Source organism: Mandrillus leucophaeus, unplaced genomic scaffold (assembly GCF_000951045.1).
Source record: "Mandrillus leucophaeus isolate KB7577 unplaced genomic scaffold, Mleu.le_1.0 Scaffold100, whole genome shotgun sequence".
In the NCBI taxonomy this organism is placed as follows: Eukaryota; Metazoa; Chordata; class Mammalia; order Primates; family Cercopithecidae; genus Mandrillus; species Mandrillus leucophaeus.
In genome coordinates this window covers 3121464-3140217 of record NW_012098099.1, presented here as the reverse complement: position 1 = coordinate 3140217, position 18754 = coordinate 3121464, and the positions used below count along the sequence as shown (strand labels likewise).

At 41.4% G+C, this 18754-nt stretch overlaps 1 protein-coding gene across 4 annotated transcripts in view; it reads right to left on the bottom strand.

Annotated features, from left to right (window-relative positions):
- Positions 1-18754, bottom strand: part of ELMO1 (engulfment and cell motility 1) — a 597137-nt gene that overhangs the window by 247117 nt on the left and 331266 nt on the right. For all 4 annotated transcript variants that reach the window (XM_011972891.1, XM_011972881.1, XM_011972876.1 and 1 more), the window contains one exon: positions 3892-4000. In XM_011972891.1, coding sequence (XP_011828281.1) covers positions 3892-4000 — 109 coding nt within the window. The remainder of the gene's footprint in view (positions 1-3891; positions 4001-18754) is intronic.

Sequence of the window (18754 nt, the reverse complement as noted above, 5' to 3'; positions counted from 1 at the left end):
AGGACAACATCCATTATCTCATTTAAGGCTCCAACCAACTGTGCACAGCATGTACTATCTTTATCTCATAAATAAGGAACCAGAGGCTCAGAACAGAGAAGAAACATGCCCTAGGCATAAAGTCAGTGACCAAGATGGGTCATTCAGATGCCCAAAGGCAATCACTCTACTTTCTTGCCTCTTACTACACTCTCTCTCTCTCTCTTTTTTTTTTTTTTTTTTTGGCTTCCTAAATTCCAGTTTGAGCTCAGTAAACTCAGACATTATGCAAGTAAGTAGGTCTTCCCTTCACTAATAAACATAGATGCCATTGCTCTTGATTAACTCCTGAGAGTGTTACAGACGTCAACTGAATAACCTTGACGAAGTGCTCTGAGAATGTCAATAGACATTATTTTGGACCATGCTATTAGAGGTAACATTTGCTTCTTGCAATGTCAATAATTAGGAAGCAGGAAATAGTGCTGTTTTTTTTTTTTTAAGCAACCTTAGAAAATGGTACATAAATATTTGGTATTATTAATTGAACATTAATATGTTTGCTTTAGACACCAAAATATAATTGTTATTTCAAAAGTGGGTTTCCTCAAGAGACCAAAAATTAAAATCAAAAGAGAAACCCTTTCTAGAAAATTGGATCTTTCTACTTTTGTAAACATCCTTTCTCTCCACCAGTTAGAGTTTTAATTGAGTATTTCTTTGGTCTTAGCACTTCTTTATAGAACAAAAGTGACCATAGTCTTCAAGATCAATTATTAACACAAACCTGAGAAGTGCTCAGAACCATGAACTTAGGAATGGAGAAAAACAGACATATATAAGCCTAGTGAAGATAGATTTGTGTGTAAATCTAATTTTCCTCAGAAGCAAAATAGGCATTTCTTTCAACATAAGGGTGTATTCAGATTAGCTCTGCATATTAGTAACTTATTTAATATGGCAATGGGCAAAAAGCAATCAATTAAAAAGCAATTTTGCTCTTACCACAGGGTGTTTTATCATTTGGTGTCTAGCATTCAATCAGAATGTAACATTCTTTTAATATTTTATGAGCAGAAAACAACTCATTTTGGCATGTAGGCTTCAGAAACATGAGTGTTTTTTGTAAGCCTTGACAAATTTCCAGAATGGGCTTTGCAGATGATGGCAAGCAACAAGTCAAACTAAAAACTTAAACTTACAACTATTACAACATTGGGGAAATTATGCTTCAGGACAGATGATGGGCATGTGTTAAAAAACATAATGACAAAACTCATAGGAAAAAATATCAGTCCCAGCTCATTCTCCCACTTTCTGAAGTGTGTAGGAAGTTTTCTGAACTCCCTCAGGGACAAGGACCACATCTGGTTCCTTTGTACCTGCAGTGTCCCTCATAGTCTGTGGCATGTTTTAAGTACTGGATAGATTTCATTGAACAAATTAATAAATGTGTTTGTCATCTTAGGTGAAGAGAGACTGCTTTGACAATGCCAGGCCTCAGGTGTCCAAGCCCAGTCTCGATGCAGAAACCAGGCCTGAGTGAGTCGTGGCAGAATGTCGGGAGTCTTCTCTCCACCAGAAGGTGGGAGATGGAACAGTCTTCAGTGCAGGAAGAGCATCTGTGGCACTTCCAGGGACCCGCGAGGTGTTTGCCTTCATCTCCACTCTGTTATTTCAGCCCACAGAGTTCTGTCCTGATTCCTGGATTGACCACCAGATACTCAAAAGTCCAGGGTGCCACTCTGCACCTGCCAGAGGTCAAGCCCGATCCCCTATTCTGTCCCCACCCCATCCCCAAGTACAAAATGAACACTCACCTGAGGAGGACTACCTGCCCAGACTCTTGCCAGCTGAGGTCCCCTCTGCCCACTGGATGGGGACCCAGTGACCCAGAGGCCAGCCCACGTCAGGGTCATGTTTACCCTGTCTGCACCTGCTCTGGAATTCAGCCATCTCTTCCAAGCTATTTCCCCCAGGCTGAATACAAGCTGTTCCCAAAGAGCTTCTCTCACTGAGATCACTGCAATTTCAGCCAGAAAATGAACACAACTACTCAAATCATCACCCCAAATACTACCAATCCATTTCTAGACATTCTGCTCTGGAGAGAACCTGGAGGTGTAGGAGTACAGTGCGGTTTCTGAGTAATTCACTCAGGGACACAAGGCCCTAAAGTAGCAGAGTTGAACTCAGTTCCCCTCTATTACCAGCAGTCTCCACCTCCTACACCAGATCACTCTTCTTTGTTTACTTTTAGCAGGACAGACATATGTCCCTTGGGCAAAGGAGAAGAGCAGATAGCTGGGCATGGCACGTCATAGAACATGAGTGAAGGCACATAGACAGTGTGCCTTCTGCTGCCATCAAGATGAGCATAAACAGTTAAAGGGTGTCGTCAGAAAGGAGCGGACAACGAAGGGCAGTGCAGAGCAGTACCTTGGACACAGAAATACCCATCTGGTAGAACACCACTACTCACTCCAGTTCTGAAAATTAACTAGATGGTCCAGACATGCTTTCCAGCCAGCAGCCTTCACCAATGTCTCCCATGAAATTGAGATAAACATGAAACAGTCACAGTTATCAGATGGAGAAATTCAGCAGTATTTGTTTGATTTAGGACTTACATCCTTAAGCTGAGTAAACAGTAAGTGATACTGCAGACTGAAACCTCAGCGAGTTAAGTATAATTAGGGAGAAGGATAACTCAAGTCAAGGATCCACGTAAACAGAAATGTTCACATTGGGTGAGCTATAAACCAGAGTAGATGAATGCAGAGATCTCTCAGGTTACATTGCTACTGTTCCAATGCAAAAATGCTCATGTTCCATGTCAACATCGGCTGCTTCCTCCCATGAGCTCTCACTGGAAGATGATAAAGGTTCCCACTTGGCCAAGCAGGCTCAATTTCTTAGTATTTTTCCTTACTAAGTATTAAATTTTCTAGTTTATTTCAGCAGCACCTGTAGTCAGTTCTACACTATAAATAAAACATAACTCTTTGTCCAATGTAATCATCGGATTCCTCCCATTAATCATTTCAGGCCATTATTTTAAGCTCTCAAGCAAGCAACTGAATATTTATATTTTCACAGTAATACCAAACACCCCAACATTTTTCTGTTGTAAACAGTCTTTTCTGGTGCTCACGTGATTAAGCCTGTGAGGAAAGATTTATATGTGTGTTGGCTTCTAAATGTTGGATGGAATGGAAGTAAACCACTTTAAGAAGACTCAATGTCAACAATGATAACGAGGACAGGTTAAATCATATCCACCTTCATAGGTTAAAGCCAAATTATGCCAATGAATGAAAGGCAAGAAAATTCTCATCCTTTCTTTTTCTGTATGTACTCTCATAAATTTTGTGATATAAGAAAAAGAGCAATAAAAATATTGCTGACCACATTTTTCATTTTCAGCTACCTATTTTCTTTAATAATTTCTTCTTTCTTAGAGAAAGTATTCCAAACAACAGAAACACTGGGAGCAAGAGAATTTCATTAAGGTATTCAATTTTTCTTTATAGAGAAAAATTGCTTTGAAAGAAAGAAAAGGATCTACTGGTAGGTTATAAACTGGAATTTTAAAAAAGAAATCCATAGTTTTTTTTTTTCCTCAACAGAAGCAAGCCTGTTTTAATATGTACTCATTTACATGATATTTGAAACTCAGCCACAATATCTGTAAATTTCTCCATTCCCATAGGTTTTAATCACATTTACTTCCAGAGCAGACATGCAAAAGTATGTATTGTAAACCTGAGCCAAATAATAATCAACCTATGCACAGTGATGACCATAAGAAGCTGTCGGCGTCTTGGGATTTCTTCATACAGGTAGGGGCACAACCCTGGAAGCTGGGACTCTGCCAGGCTTCACACCCATGTGGGAAATAAGTATACTTACGCAACTCGCCCACTTTCAAGATCTCACACAGCATCTTGGTCAGCTCTATACTACTGCGGCCAAAGGGACATTCATGCTTATCTTCTCGGCTACTGTTCTCAAGCACAATCTGTAATGGGAAAGGGAACAGATTAGAAAGGCAATTCAATTTTAGAAAACATTAAGAATATCAACTTCATTCCAATAGGTGAATACATAGATCCACTTCAGATCCCCAAATGAAGACTCCCGGGGCCAGGACAAAATAGTACTCCAAGTATATAGGACCTAAAAGTCTCATTTTCCCCCACTAAATCTTTGACAACCCTCTTCAACCCTGTAAGAGGATATTTTGCTTGTTGGTTCCCCATTTACACAGAGGAGCCTGTGGAGAGCGTTTTGGAATAGTACAATAAAGACTTTTTTATTTCAGCGACCAAACAACTCTCTCGTCCTCCCATTTCTACCCTCTTTTCTTGGGAATAGTAACTCCTTCTGTGACTTCAATCTCAAACCTCAATAGAGTATTTTCCAAGGAAGTCCATATTCTTACAAGCTCTTCACCCTCTGGCATCAGTTGAATAAATCATGCCTGGAAAATGTGACATGATGGACCAATCAGAGTCCTTTCCTGAGACTTCATACTAAGAAAAACTGGGGCCGGGTATGGTGATTCATGCCTGTAATCCCAGCCCTGTGGGAGGCCGAGGCAGGTGGATCATTGGAGGTCAGGAGTTGGAGACGAGCCTGACCAACATGGCGAAACTCCGTCTCTACTAAAAATAACAAAAGCATCTGGGTGTGGTAGCAGGTGCCTTTAATCGCAGGTAGAGGGCAGGCTGAGGCAGGAGAATCACCTGAACCCAGGAAGTGGAGGTTGCAGTGAGCCGAGGTAGTGCCACTGCACTCCAGCCTGAATGACGGAGTGAGACTCCACCTCAAAACAAAAAACAACAACAACAAAAAAAAAAAAAGAAGGGAAGGGAAGAAGGGAAGAAAAGAAAGGAAGAAAGGAAGAAAGAGAAAGAAAGAAAAGAAAGAAAGAAAGAAAGAAAGGAAGGAAGGAAGGAAAGAAAGAAAGAAAGAAAAGAAAAGAAAACAGAAAAGAAAAGAAAACTGGCTCAACTATGCTGACGGTGCCCCTGGGGTGTGGACTTAGGAGTTTAGGAGTTACCCGGATGTTGGCCCTTAGAAAAAAAGGAAAATAAAACTAAAATGCAAAGTGAAACAGAGAGGAGAGGCAGCGAGAGACCTAGAAGTGTTTGAGACTGGTTCCACCTGTTCCTACTGGTCCCCTGTTCCTATAGCACAGCTACTTCCCTGTCTTTCTCCTTTGGTTGCTCAATCCCTCCTCTGAAAATCCTTTTGTCCATCTAATAAATTATCCTCTTTTCTTGAGCTAATTTGAGATGTTCCTATCACTGTCAACTAAGGAAATTACTCTACACATAGAGGGAACAAAAGCAAAACAAAATAACAAAACTCTCAAGTTATAAAACGTTATCCATGTCTAAAGCTGCCTCTCCAAAACTCATCCCCAGTAAGAGTTTTCTGGGACTTTCTTAATAGCTACAGCACTTTGAATGACCATCTCTCAGTAGCATCTACAATGCTGCTGTGCAGTGACTCATTCTGTCACCTCCACAGACTATGAACTCTTCAGTGGCAGGGACAGGTGTTTTATTCATGTAGTCAACAGTATTAATTGAGCACCTATTATTTACCAGGAAGATGGCTGAGCTCCATAAAATAGACAAGGGCCTGACCTCATTGAGCATTCATTCTAATTGAAGGACACAAAAACAAAAGACGTAGTTACACAGTTTATCGCAAGTGCTATGAAAATAAAATAATAACTTGTTGAGTGACAGAGAGTAACAGGGAATACTTGGGGAGGGGAGTTTAGATAACCAGGTGATCAAGGAAGGTTCTCGGACTATTGAGAATCAAGCAATGAGATCTTGCTATGTCAAGGTATATGAGAAGGAACATTCCAGAGAGACATGAAGGTCAGAGCCCATTGAGGTGAGTCTGGCAGTGGGCTGGCCTCCCCAAAACATATGCACTCAGTCTGCCCAAGCACAGAGAATTTCACTTCACTCAGCCTGAATCACCCTTTTCCTTTTCAGGGAACCCATTCTGGAAAGCAGGAGGGGAGAACAACTAAGTTCCATTAATCAGTGAATTTTATTTCCCTTCTAAATGTTTTCTGAGACAGCCAGATTAGAGAGCTAATCTGAACCTCCTGATGATGGGAGAAATGAACTGAAAAAAAGAAACAGAGCCAGAAGACAGTACATAAAGAAAAGACAGAAGACAGGTAGTTTTCATTGGCTCCCAGAAAGCACATTCCCTTGTATTTCACATTAACATTCTATTAACATTTCATGAGCACATTAATATTTAATGAGGCTGTGATCTGCATACACTGTAGGTAGAATTACTGCAGCCAATAAATGCTTGGGAAACATTTCCAAGGCACAGTTTATTACCAGGCGCTAAATTAAGTAGTAATTTAAGTAATCAATATGTAAATCAGCTTGGAGAAGCCCTGCTCTTTATTTTTTAATGCACCATCCATCTTATCACATTTACCCACGTATAGAAAAATAAACCTGCCACCTTCTTGACTGATTTCTGTTGTCAAGGCAGACACAAATACTTAAAGCTATGTGTGTAACTCTTGAGATCAACTTTCTTACAAAAATACTGTAAAAAAGATTGTAATTATGAATGCTACTAGTTAAGACACTACTATAGTGAGAGATAATTCTTAAGCTGGACAATGGTTTTTATTTAACACATTGATACATCTACATTCAATTTCGACATTCTGATATTAACCATGTCCATCAGAGACATTTTGAAAAGCTCCATTTGGAAATATCAAAGCTTATTTTTCATCTTTATTTTCCCCCTTACTCTTCAGTTTTAGGAGCAAATATGCTAGAACAGAAATCACAGTAAAGTACTAAGAGCTGCTATTACCACTCATCACACACCAAAATAAGTTCTTTCTGCATGTTTTATTAAAAAAAGCTGGATAGCTGTGCAATATGAAGTTATGTTTTATAAAATGCTTCATAGTTTACAGAGTATGTTTATATATTCTCTATCAACTGACTTCCAACAAGTACATCCATTGATAAGGTAGGTATTATCAGTCTCTTAAGAATGCTGAAACAAAAGGTAGAGGTGACTTTTTAACCCTGGAGTCCTTTTTTTTTTTTTTTGAAGATGTAGTGTCACTCTTGATGCCCAGGCTGGAGTGCACAATCTTGGCTCACTGCCACCTCCGTCCCCCCGACTCCCCCTCCCAGTTTCAAGCGATTCTCCTGCCTCGGCCTCCCAAGTAGCTGGAGTTACAGGCGCCTGCCATCACGCCCAATTAATTTCTGTATTTTTAGTAGAGACAGGGTTTCACCATGTTGGCCGTGCTGGTCTCGAACTCCAGACCTCAGGTGATCCACCCTCTTTGGCCTCCCGAAGCGCTGGGATTACAGGCATGAGCCACTGTGCCCAGCCTTGGAGTTCAATTTTTAAGGTTTCCAATGACCAAATCTCTTCCTGTCTCCTTATAGTTTACAAATTGGCTTCACATATATACCAAGAAACTCAGTAGATTTCATGTCTAAAGAGGCTAAGGGGAATTTGATCAATTTTTTCTATCTACTTGAAGTGGTCTATAAAGCCCTGCTCCTTCTAGACAAAGCTATAAGGTTCTGTGTCATCTCATTTATCCCCTGAAGATGACAATTCCTCATGGTGAGTGACCAAAGCTGCTGCAGTGTCCCCACAGACTTTCTTTCCATAAATTCCAGGCTTTCCTCTGAATGCTCTGTGTTTCTTGGCACTCTTCTCCAATTGTGTAGATCAGGAACCTCTTTGGCTTGGGCATGACCATGAAGTGTTGAGTCCAAGGCCAGCCTCACCCAAGTATGAATCCCTTCTCTGGCTCTCTTGCCCTCCTTGCCTCAGCATACATGGCTGATTGATATTCACCTGCTCGTCTCTGACACAATCTCTCTTCCACTTTCTATCGAAGTTCTCTCTTTTTGAATTGGGAGAGCCCAATTCATTCTGTGTCTCCTGTAGCCAGCCCTGGAGGGCTTGAGGGCTTCTTTCACACCCTGTCACCTGTGGAGGCTTCTCTTCCACTGTGAACCTTTTCCATGTCACTTTGATGCTAACTTAGGGTCAGGTGAGGCACAGTGGCCTCCCCATAGGCCACACCAAGGACAGTGTGTGTGAGGTGGTACTGTCTGCAAAGACAGGGGACACAAAGCAGCTATGAGAAGCACCGATAATGTAGAGACCTTGGACAAAGGTGCCGCCAACTAGGATGAACTTGCACGAGGCGCTGCATCTCTTTGTGAGATACGAAGACCTTATATAAAACCCACTTCATGGGACTGTTGTGCTATCAAGTCACGCAACAAATGCAAAGTCCCTAAAACTGCCTTCAGAGAGTTCGTGTTTTTATCTCTTTATTGCGCTCCCTCTTCCTGTTTCTGCATGGCCCATGGCCAACATTTCACGCAACACTTTTACCAGCAGCTAAACCAAAATCATGACTGCAGTGAGACTGGCTCTCTGATGACAGGCTTCTAGGGACTCATGAAAGTAAGCCAGAGGCCTTCTGGTTGTTTTAGCATGAGAGGCAGAGAGAGAGATAAAAGTAGGCCCTCACCTGCTTACAAGAAGAATGCAAGATAAAAAGTCCCATGTGCTGGTGTTTAGGCAGGGCTCTCCCACAGGAATGCGGGGTAATAGTGTGAAGAATGAACAAGGACCCCACAGAACAAGTCAATGCATGACATGGTGTTTCTGGCAATAAAGTCCTCAAACTAAACTGTTCCAGCCACCATAGGGCAATTGTCCTGAGAATCCTTGTCAATGTCACAAATCAGTTTCCTGACCCACTGCAGATCTTCTCCTATGCTAAATCAACAAATAAATAAGAAGCCTTATCAGTATCAATGAGATCTCCCCACACTCCAACACAGGGTCAGTGTCCCCTTAGGAATAGTATCAGGCAACTCCCCAGAATAAAGTGTTAGTCCTTAGATCATATCCCAAGACACAGATCTATTCCAGGGTCAAAGAGTAAGCCCAGTTTTGATTCCCCTTACGGAGACTTGGGCGCCACAGGGGAGTCACTTCTCCTACATTCTCCCTTGGTTCTAATGCTAATGATGATTGGTGCCAAGAAAATTGAAGACCAGCAAGAGAAAGAACCCTGAGTTGCCTCAAGGGGGCTGCACAAGAGGTTACTTGTGATCATGAATTTCAATCAAGTCCAGAGAATTAAATAAACATGTCCAAGCTCCAATAGGATGGTTTTAAACGAGCAGAGAAAGAACACTAAAATTATAGAAAGTGTGCCAAGCAGACAAACAAAATGGAACAGAGCAGAACCACAGGCTGCTAGTTCACCAGATCTGCCTAGAAAGGTAGTGAGGCGTGGAAGTAAATAAACCCAAAAGAAAAAAGGCTTTAGGGATGCTGTCAAGATGGCAGCAAAAGGCAGCAAACAGCTAACAGCTAACATTTATAGAAAGCATTTCTCTCCCAGGCCTTCTTCGAAGGGCTTTGTACAGATTGTCTCATTCCACACACATGTACCAGCACATGACAAAATACTAAGCCATCTCACTTTACAGATGAGGAAACAGAGACAAAGAGATGTGTCATTGGTCCAAGTTCACACAGCACAGAAATAAACAGACCCAGCATGGAAGCTTAGGTGGCCTAACCCCAAAGCATATATTCTTGGTTACCAATTCCTATTGAATACAGAAAGGGTGAAATATTACAGTAATAAAGCTTTGAGCAGGAAAGACCTTCACATAGTCACAAAGGAGTGATCAGCACTGTGGCTCTGGACAGAAGCAAACTTCCTGGATCTGTTTCTAACAGACAAAATCAACTTCTTGGTGACTTTGTACATATCCCTTAACCTCAGTTTTCTCCATAAAAATGAGTGCAGGAATACGTATCCATAAAGGGTTGTAAAGATTAAATGGGAAAACAAAATGGAAATAAAGGTTTCCTTAGTGCCTGAAACACCTTGAACACTTGATGGAGACAACTGATACTACTATCACGATAATAATTACATAAGCTCTTGTTCCAAGGTATTACTCTTTGCATTTCTGAAATATTCGTATAGCTCTTGGGAAAAGCTGTCGAAAAAAACACAACAGAAAACAAAACATGGTTGCTGTAGCCGTTATTAATCTTGCTTTTTGTGATAAAGTAAGGACTTGGGTGAAATAAATAATATTTCTTTCTTAGATGGGTTTCCTCAAGTTCTTTTAGCATCTCTTTAGAAAAGTGTGTCTTTAATGTGTGTCAGAATCACCTGGAGAATTTATTGAACGCAGGCTGCTGGGAGGCTCCCCTAGGGTTTGATTGAGAAGGTCTGAGGTGGAACCCACAAAAATAAGTAAGTCAGTAAACCAAGTCCTAAAGTTTTCTGAGACAATGAGGGGACTGAGGGAGAGAGAGTTAGAAAAGGATTTAAGAGAATATTTAAAAGTTATTTTCAGCAGCATGCTCTTAACTAAAAACTCCATCCCCTCACCTTCCCTGAGCCTTAATTGGTCATCTAGAGAGAGGCAGCCATCCATAGTTTGTCCGGGCTGCGGAGGCCTCAGGCCTTTGGACAGGGCCAGTGCTGCCAGGCAGCTGAGACGGGCTTTCAGAAGATTGGAAATGACCAAGTTAAGAATGTGAGTATAACTGACCACCAGGGAAAAGGACAAAAAACTTAAAGCGATATTTCTAAGAGCCAAATAACAATGCATCCCAGGAAAAGGAGAAAAAGAATGTATTAATATAATGGGTCAGGCTGTTAAAAAAAAGAAGAAAAGAAAAAAGAAAGGCACACAGGGAATCAAGATAAATAATAATCTGGACAAATGAGAGGAATGGTATAAAATCCAGCTAATGAGGTGAAATGCTTCCAGAATAAAATTAGGCTATTGCACATACAGAGGCATAATAAAGGCCATAAATATAAAATGGCAAGGAATTGACTGGGTAATGGTATAGTAATTAAAGCCTGGAGGTTCATAATAGACCTCAAATTGAACATTAATCAACCAAAAAAGAAATGCTCCCTGTACAACAAAAGCAGGATGTGTGAAACACACAGAGCAATCACAGCCACGTTTTGCTGAAAGGTCCTCCCTTTGAGCATCACACTGGGTAGCACAAAGAGGCCAAAGGATTAAATAATAGCAGAATGACTTGTGTTTGTGCCTGCACAACATTACTGAGGGAAGCCGAGCTCTGTTGACTATTCAAAGGCCAGGAGGTATCAGGGGCAATCCTCCAGCTGACTCCCCCACCAAAGAAGCTAGGCTAAGAAGATCTCCCCTTTTATGCCAGTACATGTGTTCCTGGGCCCAAGGATGGGTACAGGTGTAGTGGGCACCTGTAGGCTTCACTCCAGGTTTATTTAAAGCAATAGTTCTCTAACTTGAACTTCTATTAGAATCCTCTAAAAGTTTATTAAAATGCAGATTGCTGGATTTCACCATCCAGAATTTTGATCAGACATTCTGGGGTGTACTCACGAATCTGCCTTTCTAACAAGTTCCCAAGTAACACAGATCTGCTATTTTGGGACCACACTGTGGGAACCACTGACCTAAAGGTCTGTCACATCTACACTCCCAATTTCCATCATTAACAAACCTTTTGTTTTTAAAGACATGTAAAGCAATGAAAGTAGAAAAAGAAATAAATCTGATTGGTTCTGGTTTGTTTTGTTTTTCCTGTGACTAATAAAAAAATCATTACTAAGAATCAAAATCCATAGAGAGAGAAGGCAGAATGGTGGTTGCCAGGGGCTGAGAAGTGAGAATGGGGAGCCACTGCTTAGCAGGTATGGGGTTGATTTTTGGGATGATGATGATGTCTTTGGATCTACACAGAGGTAGTGATTGCACAACACTGTGAATGTACTAAATGCCATTGAATAGCTTACTTTAAAATGGTTAATGTTACGGCATATGCATTTCATCTCAATTAACAAAAAAGAGTTAATATACATTAGATGATTACCATGTGCAAACTCTCAAGTGTTTAGCTCATTTGGTCCTCACAAGACATTGATCTGGGATGATGATGTTGTCTTTGGATCTACACATAGGTAGTGATTGCACAACACTGTGAATGTACTAAATGCCATTGAATAATTTACTTTAAAATGGTTAATTTTACGGCATGAGCATTTTATCTCAATTAACAAAAAAGAGTTAAGACATATTAGATGATTACCATGTGCAAACTCTCAAGTGTTTAGCTCATTTGGTCCTCACAAGCCATTGAAGCGGGACTACATTTTACAGCTTAAGTAAGTTGCATGCTGTTTAGGAGGAACACTGCTATGGTTTGAATGATGGTGCCCCTTCCAAAGTTCATGTTGAAAATCCCCAGTGCAACAGTAATAAGGGTGTGGCCTTTGGGAGGTGATTAAGTCATGAGGGCTTCTCTCTCATGACTGGGATAACAACCCTTATAAAAGGGCTTGTGATTGAAAGGAGGCTCTCACTTGCCCTCTCTCCCTTCTACCATGAAAGGACATCATGCTCCTCTCCTCCAGAGGATGTGGCACCAAGGCACCATCTTGGAAGTACAGAGCACAGCCCTTACCAGACACCAAGCCTGCTGATTCCTTAATCTTGAACTTCCCAGTCCCCAGACCCATAAGAAATAAATTTCTATTGTTTATAACTTACCCAGTCTATGGTATTTTGTTATAACAGCAAAAACAGACTAAGACACTATAGGTGTTGGCTCAGAAATGGCCCAGGACAACAGTCCCACAGGACATCCAAGGACAGGACATTGGGTGTGCCCTGTAATACAGAGGGGAGTAAAGTGTGGCATTCGTACAAAGTCCTGTGGTATCCTTGAGGTAGAACTCCTCTACTGCATACTCTTTAATGCAAACCACACACACTTCACTGTAATTTTTTTTAAAGTTCACATTTTAAATTATTTTGCAGACATATACAATCCCAGTACTTCTCAAACTTTAAAGTACTCACAGATCACCTGGAGATCTTGTTAAAATGTGGATTCTGATTCAGGAGGTGTGGGTTGGGACCTGAGGTCCCACATTTCTAAGCTCCCAGATGATGCTGATGTTGCAGGTTCAAAGTCCATAATTTGAAGATCAAGGCACTGCTTCTCCAAACTACCAGCTCAATTCTAGCCCTAGTCTTTCCCAACATCCTTACAATGTATTACCCTTTGACCAATTCCTTCATTCCATGAATATTTTTAAGCATTGATTATTGCTGAGCAATTTGCTAGATACTAAAAATACATGTATGAACAAAAGTCCATTTTGAGGGTCTTGCAATCTACTTGGAAGATACAAGGACATGGGATTGGTAGGATGAGCCAACTTTCACTTCCTTTTATGTGCCTCTATATTGTTTGCATTTTTCACAAAGAACTATCACTTTGTGCAGTGAAGGTGCATATGAGATGCAATGGGCAGACAGGGGGCTTCATGGAGAGGGTGAGCCTTGAGTTCAACCTTGAAGAAGAAACTGATGTCAAACTCTCTCCTAAGGCATCTTTTTAACATTCCACACCAGAAGTGAGCTGTGGAATGCAAGAAAGACTAATTACAATGGGAAAATGGATGCTGAATAAAGGCAGAGAAGCCCCTATGCATCTTGGGCAGTATGAGCAATAAATCAAGATCACAGGGCAGAGTTTTGACTCTCTCAACATTACATTACTGAATACAAATGCCTCGCATCTCCTTCACCGGAGTGCAAAGATACCAAGATGTTTGGCTTTTGTCTGTCAGTCACTGGTGGATGAAAAATTAAGCCTGACATTTCTCAACCCTGACTTCTTACTGAGAAATTGTCACCACTGTCTGAACAATTACTGCTGTCTTAAAGCACAGTTACCCTCCACATATATTGTCTGAAACATATTTGAATATAATTCACTTTACAAAACAAACACATTCCAGGAAAGCTAGTGGTAAAATGAATTTCTCTAAGTCAGCTCCCACCTCACTTTCTCACTTAGTACATTGATTTAGAAATTCACTCTGGTTTGGGAGAATAGACTTGAGAAGATGGAAAGGTGAGGAGAAAGAACTATTTCTTATTATCCTCTTCTGGACAAATAATAAATTGGCCATTTCGGGAACATATTATCAAACAGAAAATGTTAATTTTCTGATTATGAACATGACAAGTTAGCTACAATGAAAAAATTATTGACTGAAATCTAATTAAGAAATTGGGCCATAAGTTGTTTTACTTGAGGTTAAAAAAGCATGTGAAAAGGAAATCTTTTCTTCCTATTACATCTAGCTTTTTAAATGGAGTTCATCTCATTACATCTCATTCTGTGTATGAATCATAAATATTGCCTATTCCTGCTAGAGGAAGATCTCCCTCTGGTACAGCTCTCCTACCACGCTAGGCCAAGACGCGGCTCCCTCCTAGGGAAACTACCTCCCTGACACCCCTCCCTGACACTGCCCCTCCCACACCTGTCTCAATTTTCCCTCTCCTTCAGACCCAATCCAGATGTCACTTTCTCCATAAAACCTTAGGCAATAAAACCTTATGTACAGTTTTCCTAAACAAGCCTTTGAAGTGTGGACTTTGTCCCAGGGATATTTGCTCCTGAGTTTTTCATTCACATAGCCACATCGTCCCTGGGGGCACACCAGGCACATGCTTCACTGCAGAGAGTTTCCAAGTGAGTTTTCTCCTGAGTAAGATAACCTTTTACCTGTATCTTTCTTACAATAATTCCCATTTTATGCCCCCAAATTATGGTAAAGTGTAGGTGTCTTACCTTCCCCGACAGAGTCAACCCCTTGAGGTTGGGAACCACTTCCTCATTTGTGAATCTCTGACATTGCAGCAGAGTTGCATATACAGTAGGTGCTCAGTAATGAAGCAGTTACTCAACAAGTGCATGGACACTACGAGACATGACTCTGCCCTCTGGTGAGGCTGGCAGTGCCCACAGAGGGTTCAGTCAGCTTCTCCATCCCTTACATGAATACCAACTTGCCTGGCTTTAGCATGAGTGATTCCATAACTTATTACATCTATATGTTCAAATGCATCTTAAGTGAGTCATCCCTGTCCTCCATATTCCCAATCAGAAGCAAGGGCTTACATGACGTACTGAGAACCTCTAACTTTCCTCTTCATCAGGACGAGGCTCAGAACCCAGAGGCTACTCAGCAGTCAGGGCACGTATTCCCAAAGAGAATCCAAGCTGGGGAGAAAACTCACTTGGAGACTCTCTGCATTGAAGCATGTGCCTGGTGTGCCCCCAGGGATGATGTGGTCATGTGGATAAAAAACTCAGAAGCAAATCTCCCTGGGCCAAAGCCCACACTTCAAAGGCTTGTTTAGGAAAACCGTACACTCAACCTTCTTTGTGTATTGTGAAAATAAACATTTACAGAACATTGGAATGTGTGAAAAATGTCCTTAGTTGTGTGTTTATGGAAAACACTTGGCAAGTATTTGCTATAAATGCTTCCTGTAAATGTTGTGAGTGAGAACCAGCAGGAAAATGTATGAGATGAGAGGGAGCCAACTCCCACAGCAAAAGAATGTCCCCTTCCCTTCCACACACCCCACGTACTGCCTCCACTCTGCACCCTCCACCCCACTCCCGCACAAACGAGGCCCCAGGGATCTGGGAATGTGAGGGTGGGGGACAGAGAAGGGGCAATCTGCGAAGGGGCCTCGAGGCTTGGCATTCCATGTTGGAGTGCAGAAAAGGAAACTGACTCGTGTTTCCTAGGTGATGATGCCCCCTAATAGGATTTCCTTCCCCTTCATGCATATTGGTTAACAGTTCTGATTCCAAGTCCTTCGTTCCAGCTGGAAACATGGCCTCAACACCCACCTGGTCTTCCCCACACCTGAAGACTAGTTTGCCTCTCAGTTAACTCTTGGACGCTTTCAGGTGAAAAGTAAAAAGTGGAAAGCAAGAGACTCAAATATATTTCTTTAGAACAAGATGCATGGGACATTTCTCTTAATTCCTCAACAATGGGCAAAGACCTCTGATGATATGAACTGAGAAGGGAAGACAGTGTTGCAGGCCACAGCAGTGAACACCTGTGGTTTTGCCAGGAAGCAACCTTGACCGCCTCCAGATTGCCCTCTGGGATGAACCAGGTCCTCCCCTGCCACATGAGGTATGTAGTGGGTACTGTAGAGAGGTTGGCTGCTCTTGGTTCCCAAGCAGCCTCCGTGATAAACAGTCTCAGTGTTGAAATATCAGGGAGATCAATTATCTCGCAGATGTTACACGCCAAAAGGCTACTTTTTTTCTTTTCAGAATTCTTTCCTTTTTTAAGAAATAAAAGGACACAAATCCAATGTGCTTAAGCCTGCCAAGGCGAAGAGGCCCAGCTGCCTGGCTGTATTTATATCTGCACAGGTGCCTAGGGGAACTCCAGCCTCACTCTCAGCCTCGTCTCCAGGTCCCCTACCTCTGCCCAGAGGTCCTCACATCTGTACCTGACTGGAGCTAATGACAAACATCCTTACACAGCAACTTCTATGTTGATTTGCAAAATGATTTAAGTACATTTCTAAAAACAAACATTAAGTCAAAAGGTCTCAGCATTTTTGCCACTTAAAGTATACCTATGTAACAAACCTGCATGTTCTACACATGTATCCCAGAACTTAAAGTATAATTTAAAAAAATACATATATATAAGTATTGATAAACTATAATCTAAAAATGATGTCATTTCATACTTCCCAAAGCAATGGAGGAGTTCCCTTTAAAATCATTTCACCGGCTCATCTAGACTTACCATGGGAAAGAAAAATCCATAGTCTCCTCTAATGGAAGAAGAAAGGGGCTATGAGGTCCCAGACTCTCCCAATCAGCCCCATGCTGTGGCTCTCCCCAACTATGGACCAGCACAGCCACTCCTTAATCATGAAAGAACCCAGGATTTCCTCTCCTCCAAGCAGCTGCACCCTTGCATGGCTGGGTATGTATGGTGGTAAGCGTAGGGGATTTTTTGGTAAGCTCTTTGGGGAAGAATTCCTACATCAAATATATATTTATGAATTCAGAGAATTAAGAAAATTCTGAATTGAGAAAAGACTGTCAGTTACTTCATTCTCCTACTCCCTTTGCCACCACATTCCACCAGCATCAGCTGCCTCAGGACCATGTAGGCCTCTCTCTTCCTGTCCAGATCCTCTTTTGTTTGTCCTTCAGCCATTCTGACAGTAGGTTCCTTGGGGCTTTTGGTCCAGCTCTGTGTTCTCTGCAGGTTCCTGCCCTAAGAGTCAGTAAGAGAGTGTTTCTCACCTCAGGCCATGACTTGGTACTATGGACTGGACATATGACTCACCCATTGAAAAGATCAAGACATATAAGTTAACCTCACCCATTCCACAGTCCCTCATATTGCTAAGAAGAGCAAATGGGATAATGCCTGAGAAGGCAAAAGCACCATCAACATCCAGCGGCTGGTGCCAGAGCAGGCAAACCAACTGCTGCATCACTTTCAAAAGGCTTGCAGGCCATAGACTGCTGGGAGCTTGAAATCAGCCACAGCAGGAGTATTGATACCACAGAAACCAGCAAATGCTGCAAAAATACTAATCAGATTTTTTTTTTTTAAGAAAAACTTATGTATTAGCATACTACCAAATCCAATGTAAAGTATTAAAAAGTCACCACCAGAGCTGTCTGGGTCCAAAGGCCCCATTCGTAATTTACTATCTATTGTAACAATGGGCAAGTTACTTCACCTCTCTGAGCCTCAGTGTTCTCATCTGCAAAATGCGTACAATGATAGTGAGAATTCAATAAGGTAATGCATATAAAATGTTCATAACCATAGCTGGAAACATTCATTACTCAATATAGTTTAGCTTTCTTTTTGTTCCTACCATATGCAGAGTAGAGCCCTAAGCTGCCAAGCTATCAGCAGAACTGACCCTTCTGTTGAAAACTAAATGTTGGTCTTCTTAGTCATTTGCTTATAGAGAACTCATGTCTGCTCATGTAACATATGCACATCTTCATGGCTTTCATAACTGAAACTTGTTGTAAGGCTTTATCCTATGTAGCTCAAACTGCCCAATTTGATGGTTCCACCAGGTCATGGAAAAAGAGATTCCTTCCAAGTTATGCTTCAGTTTTGATCTTCTGACACATATCACCTAAGGCCATAAAGGACTTCAGAGGGGGTAAAAAGAGGAACACAACCCTGTTCAGAGGTTCAACATATCCTATCTTTCATCATTCATTTAATTTAGATGGTCCGGTGACAGAAAGTAAGGACATAGGGCAAAAAAAGATGGTTCCTGCTCAAAATTTTCATGTTTGAGAGAGATAATAATCAAATAATAAAACATATGATTATATAATTCCAAACTAAGTGCTATAAAGGGAGTAACATGGAAACAAAACTAATGAAAGAGGAGCCTGAAGGGTAAGGTCCTGCAGGATTAATCTGGGGATAAGTGGGCAAGAGGGGAAGGCATGGAGAAAGCAGGAGCTGAGTCAGCAGAAAAAGCATGTGCAAGGACCCTGTGGCATAGGAGCATCACCAGTCAAGTACTGAAAGATTGACTAGGGTGACCTTCCTGATCTTGGCAAATGCAAGTTTGTACACAGGTGTGAATGACATTAACCAGGGTCTTAGATTCAAAAAGTCTCCAGATATCAGGACCAGTGTTACAGAGCAGCATTTGATATACCAACCAAAGAGAAGTTAGTTGTTAGGGTTGTTATATGTGTTGTTAAAATTGTTTCAGTTGCTTTATAAAACAGAAGAAAAATATTGTCTATTATTTATGATGTATGCCAAATTCTGGAACCTTGG